This window comes from Lactuca saligna, chromosome 8, assembly GCF_052625555.1.
Source record: "Lactuca saligna cultivar CGN05327 chromosome 8, ASM5262555v1, whole genome shotgun sequence".
Lineage (NCBI taxonomy): Eukaryota > Viridiplantae > Streptophyta > Magnoliopsida > Asterales > Asteraceae > Lactuca > Lactuca saligna.
This window is the reverse complement of record NC_136424.1, coordinates 280892369-280908636: the sequence shown is the minus strand read 5'-3', so window position 1 is coordinate 280908636 and position 16268 is coordinate 280892369. Positions and strand designations below refer to the sequence as shown.

The 16268-nt window shown below is 34.2% G+C and overlaps 2 protein-coding genes across 2 annotated transcripts; one reads left to right on the top strand and one right to left on the bottom strand.

Annotated features, from left to right (window-relative positions):
• The first annotated feature begins 4081 nt into the window (after nt 1-4081).
• Nucleotides 4082-7550, top strand: LOC145008653 (ethylene response sensor 1-like). The gene is made up of 4 exons (XM_078967245.1): nt 4082-4420; nt 4787-6363; nt 6956-7083; nt 7163-7550. Exons 2-4 carry the CDS (start codon nt 4816-4818, stop codon nt 7401-7403), a joined length of 1917 nt encoding a protein of 638 aa, XP_078823371.1. The 5' UTR covers nt 4082-4420; nt 4787-4815; the 3' UTR covers nt 7404-7550.
• Nucleotides 7551-14484: 6934 nt separating this feature from the next.
• LOC145011105 (large ribosomal subunit protein eL19y-like) lies at nt 14485-16066 on the bottom strand. Its single transcript, XM_078969738.1, has 4 exons — nt 15890-16066; nt 15244-15366; nt 14775-15144; nt 14485-14684 (listed from the first exon to the last, which is right to left on the bottom strand). Exons 1-4 carry the CDS (start codon nt 15999-16001, stop codon nt 14660-14662), a joined length of 630 nt encoding a protein of 209 aa, XP_078825864.1. The 5' UTR covers nt 16002-16066; the 3' UTR covers nt 14485-14659.
• Nucleotides 16067-16268: the final 202 nt, after the last annotated feature.

Genomic DNA, 16268 nt, shown 5'->3' with positions numbered 1-16268 from the left:
TGATTTAAAAGAGTTGCGGAATTTGTTCCCAAAACAAAATATGATAAAATTTATCAAGACGTTTCTCAAAGAGAACGTATTTTCATTAAATAATAAAACATCGGGATGTCATGTTCCGATACAGACCAAAAGCATAAACAATATAAAATAGACCTTACAACAGTTATTTATAACTACTGATCTATAATCCAAATTATCTCGTCAAGACCACCAACTTATACCCTTGTTCCATTACCTGTAATGCAAAGAAAACTGAGTGGGTCAGGCTTGGGAGCCTGGTGAGCATATAGGGTTTTCAACCCACAATAATACATTTATTATATTCAATTATCAAACAATCAATCCAATTACCCACCCCCTATTATCTCCATTTATTTCTTAAAGATTTATCCTAAGAACCGACTATCCTTCATTCATTTATTCCTAAGGAATTGGCACGAAATCCATTGCTGCCAAAGTTTATTTATCAAGTACAAAATCCATAGTTATCAGGCGCTAACTCTATAGTCACCAAGGTTCACTTAACAAGCGCTAACTCCATAGTCGCCAAGGTTTACTCAACAAGTGCTAACTCCATAGTCGCCAAGGTTTACTCAACGTGCGCTAACTCCATAGTCGCCAAGGTTCATCAAATAGGCACGAAGTCACATCGTTGCCAAGGTTTATACAATAGGTGCTAACCCCATAGTCACCAACTATCCCATCTACCCAAGTTCTACTCAACATTTTTGTAGATATAAATACTTACACAGCTTAAATTATTTAACACTTGTATAAAACGTCAATTCCACGTCCATCTCAAATAGACAAATAATATATAAACACATAGCACGTATTTCATAGCAAATACTTCATATTTATGTGTTAGAAGAAAGTAACCACACACTCACTTGACCAGAAGATGATCGGACAACACTACAGCTTGTAGAAGTAGTATTCTTCGGTGAAACCGGGATCACTTCACACACCGGGTTTCTCGCGGGCTGAGCTTTGGCTCGGAAACTCTTTTCTTCTCGGGATCTTCGGTGCTTCGGGACTTGATTCGGGTCTCGGGATTGATATCGGGGCTTCGGGGGGTTAAAATAGGGCTTAGAGGGTGTATCGGGAGTGGGAGAGAAGGGATGGAGCAACCATAGTCGGATGGCCCTTCAAATCTATTTATAGGGCAAATTTGGCCCTTGCCACATCGTGGGCTTGATCGTCACTGCATGCGTCATCCCAAGTTGCATCTGGGGGACTCCCGGAGCTTTCAGGAGACTTGCCACGTCGTGGTCTCTGACAGTTTTGGGGTTTCGCGCCCCGAACTTCAGATATTCATAACTTTCGCATACGAACTCCGTTTTCGACGTTCTTTATATCGACGCGAAGGTGAGATTATGATCTATAACTCTCGTTTAGACTCCATTGGCTAATTTTGAATTTATTTTTAATATATTATAAGAATAGTACTTATATATTATCTATAGTAGGTCGGGACAGGAAAACTCCGTTCAAAATTCATAACTCCTTCATCTGAACTCTGTTTTCGCCTGTCTTTTTATCGTTGGACTACTATCGAAGAAATATTTGACTCTCATTTAGATCACTAAGGATAGATATCTATCTACCTTAAATTCACTATTTACGTCGCGCTGGGTCACGCTAGGTCGTGTCGGTTCTGTCGCGAAACTTCGACAGGTCATAACTTCTGTGTTATAACTCGGATTTTGGCGTTCTTTATATGCACGGAAACCTTGTGACATATACTACAACTTGGTTAAGATTAATACTTCTAAATAATCTTCCATCAAAAAGTCATTTTTGATGCTTATCGTCTCTAAGTTGACTAGCCCGGATCTACGGGCATTACAGTTGCCTTCACCAAAGCAACTTGATAGGATGAATTATGGAGAGAAATGATTAATTATGATTTATTAATATATTATGAGAATAATATATTAAAGGAGAAATCATATTGTTTAATTAATATTAGTCGATAATTAATTAGGAATTAATTTTGTGGCTAAAAGACATTAATTAAACTTAAGGGACTATAACTGTCAATTGTATAATAGTTAAATATTGAGCTAATGGACTCCATATTAGAGGGGTGAACGAATTCTATGGGGAAACCCATTAGAAATCATCCTAGGCCTTTAAGGAAGGAGTCAATGGGTTGCTTAGGGCCTAAGCATCCAAATTAGGGTTTCCTTGTTAGATAACCTTAATAGCCTCGCTATTTAAAGATCCCTAGAGCACCAAAAATGTGTGGAAGTAACTATTTAGAGTTTTGGATGGTTTTGGGCAGCCTCCTCTCTCCTTATTCTTCATCTTCTTGCTCTTGGTGTTTGTGAGCCATTAGAGGAGTGACAATTGTGACTCTAAGCTTTCTAAAGTAATTGTAAGGAGGAATTGAGATTGTTATTGCTACATAACAATCAAAGGTAATTCTCTAAGTCCTAATTTCAGTTTATAATATGTTAGATCTAAGATTGTAAGTCTTGGATACATTGCATGTACAATAGAGAAACCTAGATCTAAGCATTAGGGTTTGTATGAGCACATATGATTGTTCTTATGTCTAAAACCCATTAGTATCTAGTCCGAGGACTGATCTGGTCGGGTGGTAAGCCATACATAAAGTGTGGGCCCAAGGGCAGGCCAGACTTATGTTGTGGGCTCAGGGGTAATCCAAACTTTTAGTTGTTGACCCATTGCATGTTGTTATTATATTTGTGTTGGTATTTTGGGGGAACTCGCTAAGTTTTGGGCTTACAGTTTTGGGTTATGCTTTAGGTACCTCAGATGACCGCAAAAATGCAAAGGCATGATCGTCTACCTCCTCCTGTTTTGATTTATGACTCTGGGAAAACTCTAATATTAAACATGTATTGAAAACTAAATTATAAATAATGATGATGATGTGTGAGATGATTTTAAAAGTTTAATTTTTTCATGAATTTTATGTATGTTACGCTGTTTTAAAAACTATTACATGCAAAGTGACCAAACATGAGAAGTCATGCATGGAAAATCAACACGTGTTCATACCATTCACGTTTGATACGTTTGATTTTCTTACGCCAAATGCGGTGGAACTTATTCATAGAATACAATGGATCGTACATAGCAACGTTATAATACCTAAATCTATAAACGTAGTCTTCAAAAAAATAGTTTTATTATACAAAAAATTTAACGACGTAGTTTGTTGTCCGTTTGTCTTTTGTGAACATTAAAAAATAACTGCTTTTGTATTTATATTTCGGGATTTGATGTTCAAAAAAAGAAATAACCAAATAACTGATAAATTCCTAAAGGGAAGTGATTCGTACACAACAGTTTTTTGCCATACACAGCAATTCATGCATTATATAGTTGTACAATACAATATTTTAACGCACCAATTGTTGTGTACGAAGAAAAAATGTTGTGTACGGCTCAGCTCCAACTCTAAAAATAAAAACCATCAAAAAGAAAATAATTTTTATATAAATATTAAATATGCAACAAAACCGAATCATAAAAACCGTTGGAGTTAACCCATAAAAACCATTGCATAATTTACGCGTAATTTTATGAATACGAATATGTTTTTAAGAAATAATTTGATTTTGGCACATCTAGAAACTGAAACTATAATTGCACGGTCGTTCCGAGCCTCTGAACATACAAATACAAATTCAATGCATCTATCTTTCTTTTTGACTGCAATATTATTTAAAAAGGTAAAGGGCAGGTGCATAGGTGCATGCATCTTTTTCGGTCCAACTGCACATTTTTATTACCAGTCTAAATCAATTAGACACTTTCCCTTACCTTTTCTGAAATTAGATTTAATTATTAATATTTTAAGTTGGTAAACCTATAAATCAAAATGATTCATGTAAAGATAATGTATCACATGGGCTCATCCATAACCGACTCATACAATACAACATAAAAAAAGACCAAAAAGAACAAAAAAAAAAATATAAATTAAATCACAAGCCAAAGCCACAAGGTGATATTTGTTGATTTATTTGGTAAAGTCGTATAGATTATTTATACGAGACATAAATAGAAACTTATTATGAATTTGTTTTTCGATAGATAGATATATATATACATATATGTTAAAAGCTTATCAAACATGTAAAAAATAAGCCGTTGAAGTCTGAATATTATAATATAAGTCGTCGTTTATTTCTTTTTGAAGGAAGCGATAAGACTATAAGTCTATGAGAGTTTGAAAGCATTATTTAGAATTTCCATGGAGGGAGGGAGTAGAGTATTTATGGATTCGTGTGGGGGACTTTCCGTATATAGGAAGTGATGAACCGTATTTCCTCCCCCAATTTTGCTATCTAGAAACCTCTTGTAACACAGAATGGATCAACATCTTTCTCAAGTAAATGTACTCTTTTAGTCCACAGGAATCTCTGCTGTTTTTCCTCTCAAGGTAATATTTCTTATTCTTTGATCCGGTATATGATCTTTAGAAAGTAATCGACGCCGTTTTTCTCTGAGATCGATCTAAATGTTAAGATTTTCAGATTTTTTTTTTTTTTTTTTTTAAAGTTAGATTCGATTTTATCAACTTCCAGTTTCATAATAACCAAATCGGAGATAAATAATCCGAAGTTTATATAGTTAAATCAACCATTCCACTGTGGAATTGAACTTACTTGGGAAATGGTGCAACTATGTGTGTGGATCTCGTGAGCAAACTCGAATTCTTCTCTATCCATAGCGATCCCTGATTTATCGATATCTTGATGGAAGGAATCTTTGTTAATTGCGATTGATTGTGTGTTTTATATTTCAGCTTTTGTGAAGCTGTCAAAACCAGGATCAATGATGATGGATTCCTGTGATTGCTTCGAGACGCAATGGCCTGCTGACGAGCTTTTGGTCAAGTATCAGTACATATCTGATTTCTTCATAGCCTTCGCCTACTTCTCCATTCCATTAGAACTCATATATTTCGTTCAGAAATCAGCATTCTTCCCGTATAGATGGGTCCTTATGCAGTTCGGTGCTTTCATTGTTCTATGTGGAGCGACTCATTTCATAAATCTCTGGACATTTTCGTCCCACTCCAAAACCGTTGCTATCGTAATGACTGTAGCCAAACTCTCTACAGCTTTTGTGTCATGTGTCACTGCTTTGATGCTTGTTCACATTATCCCCGATCTACTGAGTGTAAAAACAAGAGAATTGTTCTTAAAGCAAAGAGCTGAAGATCTGGATCGCGAAATGGGATTAATCATTAAGCAAGAAGAAACCGGAAGACACGTTAGAATGCTAACACATGAAATCAGAAGCACACTCGATAGGCACACCATATTGAAAACTACTCTGATTGAGCTTGGTAGGAATTTGGATCTTGAAGAATGTGTTCTCTGGATGCCATCAAGAAAAGGCATGATCCTTCAGCTTTCTCACTCTTTACACAATCTAATACCATTGGCTTCCACAGTTCCAATTAATCTCCCGATAATCACAGAAGTGTTCAATAGCGCTGAAGCCATAAGAATCCCTCATAACTGTCCATTAGCACGAATCAGAACCCCTGTTGGAAGTTACATCCCACCTGAAGTGGTTGCTGTTCGTGTCCCTCTCTTACACCTCTCTAATTTTGAAATCGACAACTGGCCTGATCACTCTGCAAAAAGCTACGCTGTCATGGTTTTGATTCTTCCTTTAAATGGTGTAAGAAAATGGCGTGACCATGAACTTGAACTTGTAACCGTGGTTGCTGATCAAGTCGCTGTGGCTCTTTCTCATGCCTCCATTCTAGAAGAATCCATGCGGGCCCGTGGTCAGCTCATGGATCAAAACTTTGCTTTGAAAGTGGCTCGACAAGAAGCTGAGATGGCAATCCATGCACGTAATGATTTCCTTGCTGTGATGAATCATGAGATGAGAACACCAATGCATGCAATCATAGCATTATCTTCGCTTTTATTAGAAACCGAGCTTACACCTGATCAAAGGGCAATGATAGAGACGATTCTCAAGAGTAGCAATCTTCTAGCAACACTGGTAAATGACGTTCTTGACCTTTCTAGGTTGGAAGATGGGAGCCTAGAGCTTGAAAGTGAAGTGTTTAATCTTCATGGTTTGTTGAGAGAGGTTGTGAGGTTGATAAATCCAATTGCGTCTGTGAAAAACACATCCATGACATTGAATTGTGATGTTGATTTACCTAATTTTGGTGTTGGTGATGAGAAAAGACTTATGCAGATCATCTTAAATGTTGTTGGGAATGCAGTTAAGTTTACAAAAGGAGGTCATGTCTCGATTCAAGCCTCTGTTTTGAATCCAGAGTATTTACAAGAATGGCAAACTCCTGAATTCTGCCCTACTTTCACCCAGGGTCTCTTCTACCTTCTTGTACAGGTCACTCTCACTCATTATTTTCATTAATTAAAAATACTATTTTGCCCTTGATTTTTTAAATAAGCTGAGGTAGATATGGTAAGATAATGTGAGGTGGAAATGGGGTTGGGGGTGTGTTTATTTAAATAAATTAAAAAATCAAGGGCAAAATAGTCTTTCTATGTAAGATAGGGACCAAACACGCAACAAAAACAAACAGTAGGGACCTTCCAAGTTAAAAAGATAAATTAGGGACCAAACGCACAACAAAAACACTTACAGTTTGTTTTTGTTGTGCGTTTGGTCCCTGTCTTACATAAAAATACTATGTTGCTCTTGATTTTTTAATTTTTTTTAAATAAGGTGAGGTAGATATGGTAATGTAATGTGAGGTGGAAATGGGGTTGGGGTGTGTTTATTGAAAAGAATTAAAAAATCAAGGGCAAAATAGTCTTTCTATGTAAGATAGGGACCAAACACGCAACAAAAACAAACAGTAGGGACCTTCCAAGTTAAAAAGATAAGCTAGGGACCAAACGTGCAAATTACCCCAAACCATAGGGACCATTCGTGTAATTTACTCTTTTATATGTATATATATTTGTAAATGCAGGTGAAGGATTCTGGGAGTGGAATTAAACAACAAGACATTCCACACGTTTTTACAAAATTTTCAGAGCCTCGAAGCGCGTCCAACCGAAGCGGTGGTGGTGCGGGTCTTGGACTTGCAATCTGCAAAAGGTAACAAATTGTGTGTGTGTGTGTGTGTGTTTGAAATTTCCGAAAATGCCCTTGTGACTGAGTGGGAGGTGATTGTCAGGTTTGTGGATATGATGGGAGGTCATATATGGATAGAGAGTGGAGGGTTAGGGAAGGGTACAACGGTGGCGTTTCTAGTGAAAGTGGGTGAGTGCAATTACCAAAATGACCTTTCGATTGTCCGACCTAAAGCAAGAGCAAGACCCCATCAAGGGAGTGGTGAACTCATTAAACATAGAGGAGATGAATCCTACAGAGGAGGGACTGCTTCTTTCCATGCACACGATCATAACAGTTTCTAGCTTAAAAAAAAAAAAAAAAAAACTATTTTTGTATTGCATGATATTAATAGCCAAAAAATGAATGGTAACCCCAGATCTAAATTACCATCCATCTTGTAGTTGTGAGTTGATTTATACAAGGCATTAGGAGTGGAGTCTTTTTTTTTTTTTTTTTTTTCTGTCATAATCCAATATTGCAACTTAACAAGTGCAGTAGAGAATGGTATCTTGAGTACATGATGCTCATCAATGGGTTAACAAGTTATATGAAGAAATGTCCAACATTGCAACTTAAGAAGTGCAAGGAGATGATATTTTTTTAAATGTTTTTATTAGATGAAAATTTAATAGAAACGATACATTACATTTTTTTGGAAAAATAAAAAAGATCGATCAAGAAGACAATTGAGTCCATCTTTTAGGTACAAGCGGATGACAATCACTAAAATTTAGGGAAGGTGTCGCTTGATTTTTAATTTGTTGTGATTTAAATGAAAAACGTAATTGGTGGTTTGTCCTTCATAAGTACCGATGGCAATTGGTCCAATAAGGTTGGTCTGTTAAAGTTTTAAACAATTTAAACCAACTAATTTAATTAAACGCCTCAACCCAGTCCTTTTGTTATACAAATGTGAAATGGGTTAATATAATATCGTGTCATATTAACTTGAACCAAGTTTGAAATGTAAACAAAACAAAAAGAACAAACTCAAATAACCATTAAAATTAATAATAATATTAAAAAAACTACAAATACAAATCAACTTCACATAGGATTTTGTAACTTGTAAGCAACTCACATAAACATTAGGGTTCATGAGTTGGTGGGGAAAAAAATTAAATTAGATTGTGTGGTGTCACCCTAATACTATTGTCGGTATGTTTATGTGGAAACTATTAGACCAGAAGGAGTGGGTGCAGTCTGGACCGTACTCCCCTTGCCACATAAGTACAAACACCGCCCCCTAGGTGCGGTAGAGTGCACTGCACCCTTCCAAGGGAGCACTCCTTCAAATAACCTTCCAGTAATGTGATTGGTTCATTTTTCTTTTCTTCCTCTGATTGATCTTTTTTATTTATTAAAAAATAATAAAAAAAATACCTAAGTGTGGCACCACTCTTTGGGTGTGGTATGAAACCACAGTTTTGTGGTAACGCGTGATGTGGTGCTTACATGTCACTGCGGTTTCATGAGGGAGTGCGGCGTCATTCCCTCCAGCCTTACTGGTAGCCTCTTGATCAATATTTTTGCAGGAATGCTGAAAGTTTACTTATTCTTTCTATAATTATTGGGTCTTTTTCCTTTTGCTTTTCTTTTGTAGACTCTAACCGACAAATGTTTTTAATCCAAGTTTAACACCCTACTTTCTTTCTTTCTAATTAGCTTTTAAAGCAATCGCAATCTAGTCATTAGAGATATTTTTTAATTTCAAATGATAATGTTAAACCGTAAAAAAAATTACGCTGGTAATTAAACCAAATAAATTTCAAAATATCAATGATTAATATGAAATTCAAAGTTTTAGATAAAAGTTTCTTTAAAAAATAATATAAACGTTTTAATGATTTCATTTAAATTTTTTAATGAAAACTTAGGTTTTATATTTCTATCCTCTACTTCTAGAAAATGTCATGTATATTATTATAGTTAATAAGACAAAAATGGAATTTTGTATATTTTAACCATGCAATGTATAAAACAAAAGGTAAATTATATATTTATCTTTAAATGTCATGACAACTATTTATCCAAAGTTTTTAAATTAATTGTTATCGTAAATTAAAAATTGAAGACTTTGGATTTCTATTAATTAATATTCAAAAGAAAAAAAAAAACATAATAATTAAAATGTGACAAAAATATAAAAACTTACATGGTATATATATGGCATGCTTCTTTCAAAGACAAAAACTTTATGACACCTTTTAAACTTAGTCATTCAGCTTTAGACTTAGGGGCTGTTTGGCAGGATCTGAATTTTTAAGATCTGAATTTTTAAAAGATCTGAATTTCTAAGAGGGTCTGAATTTTTAAGATCTGAACTTTTAAAATGTTGTTTGGTTGGAACCTCTGAATTGCTATGCTAAATTATCAAAATGACCATTTTACCCTTTTGTATTATTTTTTGCTGAATAATTAAAAAAATATATAACACCATATAAAATCAAAATTAATATAAATTAAAATTTATCTTCAATGATTTATAATATCTTTTTGACATATATTTACAAAAATAACATCATTTTTTACATCCCAAAGATTTCAAAGTTAAAAAACAAAATATTTGACATTAAATGTTGAGATATAAATGACAACAAACTTGCAACCGAACAATTGATGATCGATTTGTACTCCTTGTCCATCATTACATCAAACACGATAGCCCCTCAATTTTTTCTTTCAAACATTTCAACCTACAAATCCAAATTCAATAAGGAAACAAATAAACACTTTAAACATATATATAGAAACTGCATATCAAATCCATCACCAACTATGACATCATACTTAAAAAAAATTCTTATTAGGAATTTACTTCTATTGGTGAAAATGAAATGACATTGCTATAATTGGGTAAGTGTTGAGAGCAAGTAAAATGTTGTAATAGGAAAATGAGAGTAATAAACAAGTCAAGGAAATGAGACCTTGTTTATATAAAATTTGCCTGTATGTATGGTGTTACAAGAGTGCGGTTGCACACAAACAAACAACATAAGGGTGATTTGTGTAATTTTCTTCCATTTTCATGTTATGGTTCTAAAGTTTTCCATTTCTCACCATATTTATTTGTATATACAACATTATTTGTTTATTATAGCATTCTTCTTTTTCTTCTTATACTTTGAAAAATCTCTTATTTGAATACGAGAACCTTTACTTTGCACTTTCACTGCCATAAACGTCTGGTTAAAAATTTCCAAGTGCATTGCTATATTCGCTAGGTTTTCAACAGTACTATTGGACTATGTTCTTGCATATACCATTTGTTTTGGATTCATTTTTATAAGGGTTAAATATAAGTAATAATAACCTACTTCTAAAGGGGTTGTTTTATTTCTGTGATTAGCCATACGAAAAAGGGAATAAATGACACAGAGACCAAAAAGGAGAAAGAAATCCATGTTGATTTTACTATCTTTGAAAACATCTTGTCAAGAATTGTGAAATGATGAAAAGTGAAAAATCAATGGAGATGATAAAGAGATACAAACATCACACAGACAAATATATAGATACATAAATCAACTTCAGTCAGGACCTAAAGTTGTGGTTATTAGAACGATGCTCTAATACTCGAATTTTAGGGGAAACAACTCTGATACTCAATTTTCAATCATTAAACTCGAATTACATAGCAAGAGAAAGCTAAAACTTTACTTGAAGAAGATGTCGAGGGCGAAGCAGCACGACCCGGAGGAGAAGGCGACATAAGCGATGCAGTCAAAGGCGGCGTAGAATCCGACGATGGAGGTGGCGTTGCAGATCTAACGGAGGCAAACGGATGATGTCAGAGAGTTGTAATCGTGCGATTGGAGATGTAGGGGAAGGAGGGGTCGGCTGTTGTGAAAGAACGAGAAGAGGGAAAGCGGCTACCAGGGCAAAAAAAGGAACGCGCATTCTTTTTTCTAATTGAGATACATCTCAAGATCTGAAAATTTAAGAGACATTTTAAAAATTAAGAGCTATAAATTAAGATGTTACCAAACAGTCTGGATCTTAAAAATTAAGTGATTGCCTCTTAATTTTTCAATTAAGAGGCCACCAAACAAGGCCTTAGTCACTGAGCAGGGAGCCATAAGCTATACATATGTAAGCATCATTGTATATTTGCTTATATGTCGTGTCTCTTTTTTAGTGGGTGTTTGGTATAGCTTTTCAAAATAGCATATTAGCTTTTTAGTTTTTCAAAAAACTAATAAGTTAAAAAAATATTTGTGTATTTAAAAAATGTTTTTTAAAACAGTTTTTTGGATAAAAAAAATAAAATTTTTAAAAAGCTAGAAAATTCTAGCTTTTTAAAAACTTTATTAACCATTTTACTTGTAAAAAACAGTTTTTCGTATCCAAACACTTTTTAAAAATCGTTTTTTCTAAAAGTAATAAGCTAATAAACACTTTTCTTAAAATCACTTTTATGATAAAAAAAGTTTACCCAAACACACCCTTAATAACAACACATGGTGTCACTCCTAATGATTATATATGACCAACAATGCTTTCTCTTGATATGTCAAAAAACTTCATTCATCTTCCCATATGTACATGGTAGGGTTAAGTTTTATTAAGAAATAAATAGCATCATACTTTCATTTGCTTTTCCGTATTAAAACTTCCATCTTTAAATTCTTTCTATAGTTTTAATTATTTTATTAATTAATATTGAAAGGTTCCGAATGATTAACAGGTAGTTTGATAGATACTAGTTTTTGGTAAATGAAGATTAAACTCTAATTAACATTTTGATATTGATTTAAGGGAAATCTCCAATAACGTCCTAATATTTTAGGTCAGTTTAAGGGTACCCCGATGTCTTAAAAAAATACATGTTCTACCCTCCCTTTTAAATTAAAAATATGATGAATCACTTTAATAAAATTAACTCGACGTTATACTAAAACTTATCTGATTTAAGTTTAGTGTAATACGTTAACACATAAAAAAAAGACCATTCACACCGGATTGTTAATAACTAAAAAGATTGTCCACAATAAGTATTTTATCCTTGAATGTGTGCAATTAATATATATATATATATATATATATATATATATATATATATATATATATATATATATATATATATATATAATCGGGGCGGGTCGGGTCGGGACGAGAATAACCCACTCCCTGCCCCGAACCAGATAAAAAACCCGATAGCGACCCGTTACCCGACCCGAAATAATCGGGTTTCGGGTTTCCCCGTCGGGTTCGGGTTTTTTTGCCATCCCTAATTACTGGCTAAAACTTCGGAATAACCTTTTTTGGTCGGTTTCACAGATTTTGCCAGTATCTCATCTTTTTTTTGTTAATTTATCCAAATTTTGAAGCTTTTTTATAATTAATCAAAATTTTAAGGCTTTTTATTATTTTTTACCAATAAACCAAAATATTTAGATTTTTCTAATGATTACCTTTAAACTAATATATATATATATATATATATATATATATATATATATATATATATATATATATATATATATATATATAAAGTTAATATACCATTCTCCGTCTTCTTTCTTACGCTCTTTCTAGGTTCACCGTATGTTTTCATCGTTGTCGTCAAACCCAATAACAAAAATCTCACTCGCAAGCATTATTGACTCCATCGATATCAATGGTTGAACCATGTGGTATTCGTCTTCTGTTGTTAACAATACTATGGACAATGCCATCAGTGTATTGGTTCGAGTTATGGTTAGGTAATATGAACATCTGAGTGTTGAAACTATGGTTTAAATCATGGTTAGATAATATGGACATCTACCTACGTAATCAACAAGGATTTTCTCATTTCTTCATTTTCATTTGTTGTTGGGTTCGAAGACGACGATAAAAACACACGGTGAGCTTAAAAAGAGCGCAAAAAGAAAACAGAGAATGGTATATATTAACTTAGGGTTAATGTCATATTTTCCGATCAAGCTTTCCTGGTTTATTCTAATTCATCGTTTATGTTTTTTTTTGTTTTGAAGGACCTAAACTTTGTTTTGACTTGTTATTTGGGTTACTCAACCCATTATAACCGGTTAGTCAACCTTCCACCATCTCATATCAAATTTTAGGGGACTATTCCCCTTTCCTCTGCACCCCACAACAAATACTATCAAACAAACTCATTTTTCTTCTTCCCACTCATCGCCATTAATACTCTCCCATATCTTCCATTCGATTTCTTGCTACACAGAACGTCTCTCTCACACATATATTTGCTTTTTCATCTTGCAGTGTTGTCTGGGATGATGTTGGCCTAACACTCATCTCTGTTTTTCTATTCATTCTTCAATCCATTGAAATGGTGAAAGAAAATGATCAGATAATCCTGATCGAAACCTTCACAAAACACACGAATCAAAACACTTGTACATGAACCCATCTGGTTTAATCCATTCCTTCAATTTGAAAAACAATGTGTTTAGCTTCTTCAACAAGTTTACACCCACATATAGTCTCAATCACTCCGATTAGAGTTCTTAGATTATACCTGTAACCAAACGGTTATGCCCGATTTCATTGATCGAATCCTTTAAAATGTTTGTGTTTCTTGATTTTTCGATGATATCGAGCATTTTGTTTGCTGTGACGGGAGTGTGACTGAAGGTTTGTGTTTGTAAGAATTTGTGAAACTTTTAAACAGGTTTCCTAGAGTAGGGGAATTTGTTGGTGGTGTCGGTGTCATTGGTGTAATTGACATTATATATCGACAAAAATAATCTTTATTTAATAAAACGGCAAAAAAAGCAAGGAAAAACTAGATGACCCCTTCACAGTTCTTAAAATGGTGTAATTGACAATAAATATACCTGTTTACTGACCTATGGTGCAGAAAAATAATCTTGGTGAACAAATCAGACAAACACAAAAAGTTTATTGGGCTAATATGCTATTTGCCCTATTAACTTATATCATATGATATATTTTAGTGAAAATTTTCATTAATTAATGAAAAAATCCCAAATTTTGGATCAATTAACCAAAAATGACAAGATACCAACTAAATCTGTAAAACCTACCACAAAGGATATTCCAAAGTTTTAACCGGTAATTTGTTCATTTTTATAAACAAAATTTAATTTGGAACTCAATCATATACTGTTTTAGACTTCATTATAGATGTCTCTTGATTTAAAATCCAAAATTATCAGATCTTTCAATAGTGTCTTTCAAAATGACTCAAGTAAAACAATCAATAAACATCACTCTTTGTTGACTGTCGCTTGAAAATCCACATAAACAGAAACTTAGCAAACTCAAGTTAAAAAAGGCTCTTGCCTTATTCTTAACAAGGGACAAATATGCATACTCTCACTACTAGCCATGCATCATGAACATTCATTCTACAACAGTGTAACAACAAAGCAGTGCAGAAAGTATTACAAGTATCAAAACCAACTTTAAATTAAAATACTTCCAATCATCATAAGTTTTAATCTCCTTAATAAAAACTGTTACCAAACAAAATAAAACAAAGGAAGCCAACAGGTCAAAGAACAAAACTTCAAGACTACTAAAAGCATCAACTTTCTTCATCCCTGACATTCTCACCCCAACAATCTCATTTCTTCGACTTTTTGGATGCCCTGAAAAACGTTTTTATTAAAAAAGAAAAATCAGCAAAACATATTTCAAGAATTTCAAGAAAAAAAAAACATATTCTTATCAACACTCACTGTGCAGGTTGAGCTGCAGGAGCTGGTGTTGGAGCTGGAACTCTCTCCTGTGGGCCCTGAGCCAAACGCTCCTCCCTGCGAGCCATCTTTCTTTCTCTGCTGGCCTTGTTCTTTGCACGCTTGGCTTCAAACTGATCAGAGAGTGTCTTCTCTCTTGCCTTTTCAGCCTTTGATTTGTGAATGCTTTCCATCAACACACGCTTGTTCTTAAAGACATTACCTTTCACCTTCATGTACATATCATGATACATGTGCTTGTCAATCTTCTTTGACTCTCGGTATTTTCTCAGCAACCTCCTCAACACCCTCATCCTCCTCATCCATAGAATCTTCGTTGGCAACCTTGCCTCCCTTGTTCCCTTACGTTTACCTAAACACCATTCATTACGTAACATACATGTTATATGTTATTATTAAGACAATATATTTCACTCTAAATGATCTTAAAGAGTAAAACCAAAAGAAATACCGTATCCTGAATGACGCCCTTTCCTCTTGGCTTCCTTCATGCGACGTGCACGTGATCGTGAGTGGATCTTGGTTGGCTTCCTGATGATGAATCCATCCTTGACCAACTTCCTGATGTTCTGACCTGCACCCATTCAATAAGATTCATTTCAGCAGTTGAAAAACCATAGAAACTTGTTTTCGGTTTTTGATTTCATTGAGAATCGTGTTTATAAACTATTTTCATCAAAAAAACCAGCTCCAAAGAATCGGGGATACAATGAAAAGCAATTAATAACTAATCATCAATTCAAAACATCTAACGAAACTACTGAAAATCGTTTTAACTGTGAAATAGAATACAATCAGTTGAAAAATCAAACGCATAAAGCTGTCTGAAATCACAGACATAGAAGACAATCAGTTGTGTCAATCGTAATCAAGTAACGGATTTATAAACGATAGAAACAACAAACAGGTAACAAAGTTGTGAACTTATTTAATCCGGTTAGTCGGCGACCGATTCTTTCACAATAACATAAACATAGTTACAAATCAAAAGAGGAAAAAGAAAATCATTCGTCGGTTAGATAATCAGATAATGGATTTAAAGCACAGTGGATGAAAACGAGATGAAGGAGAAGTAAGGAAATGTGAAGGTAACATACGAGAATTGGCCATGGAGATCTCATTGCCTTCATTTGGATCGAGCCAAACCTTGCCCCTTCCGCACTTTAGGACGCTGGCAGCAAGCCTCTTCTGTAGCTTCAACGACACCATCTCCTACTCTCTGGCTATCCCCTTCCCCCCTCTCACCTGTAGATAATAAGAACTAGGGTTGCTGGCGAAATTGTAACCCTATATCATCATCCAAATCTATTAGGGTTTATAAGTTGGGCTGGGCTTTCATAGATTGGACTGACTATTTTTTATTTGTTATTCTACAGAAAGGCCCAACTTATATATATCAAAACAAATAACATTATTTTTTTTAATTGTACTATCAAAGCATTTTTTTTTTCTGTTTCAATGTTTGTAACTTGATCA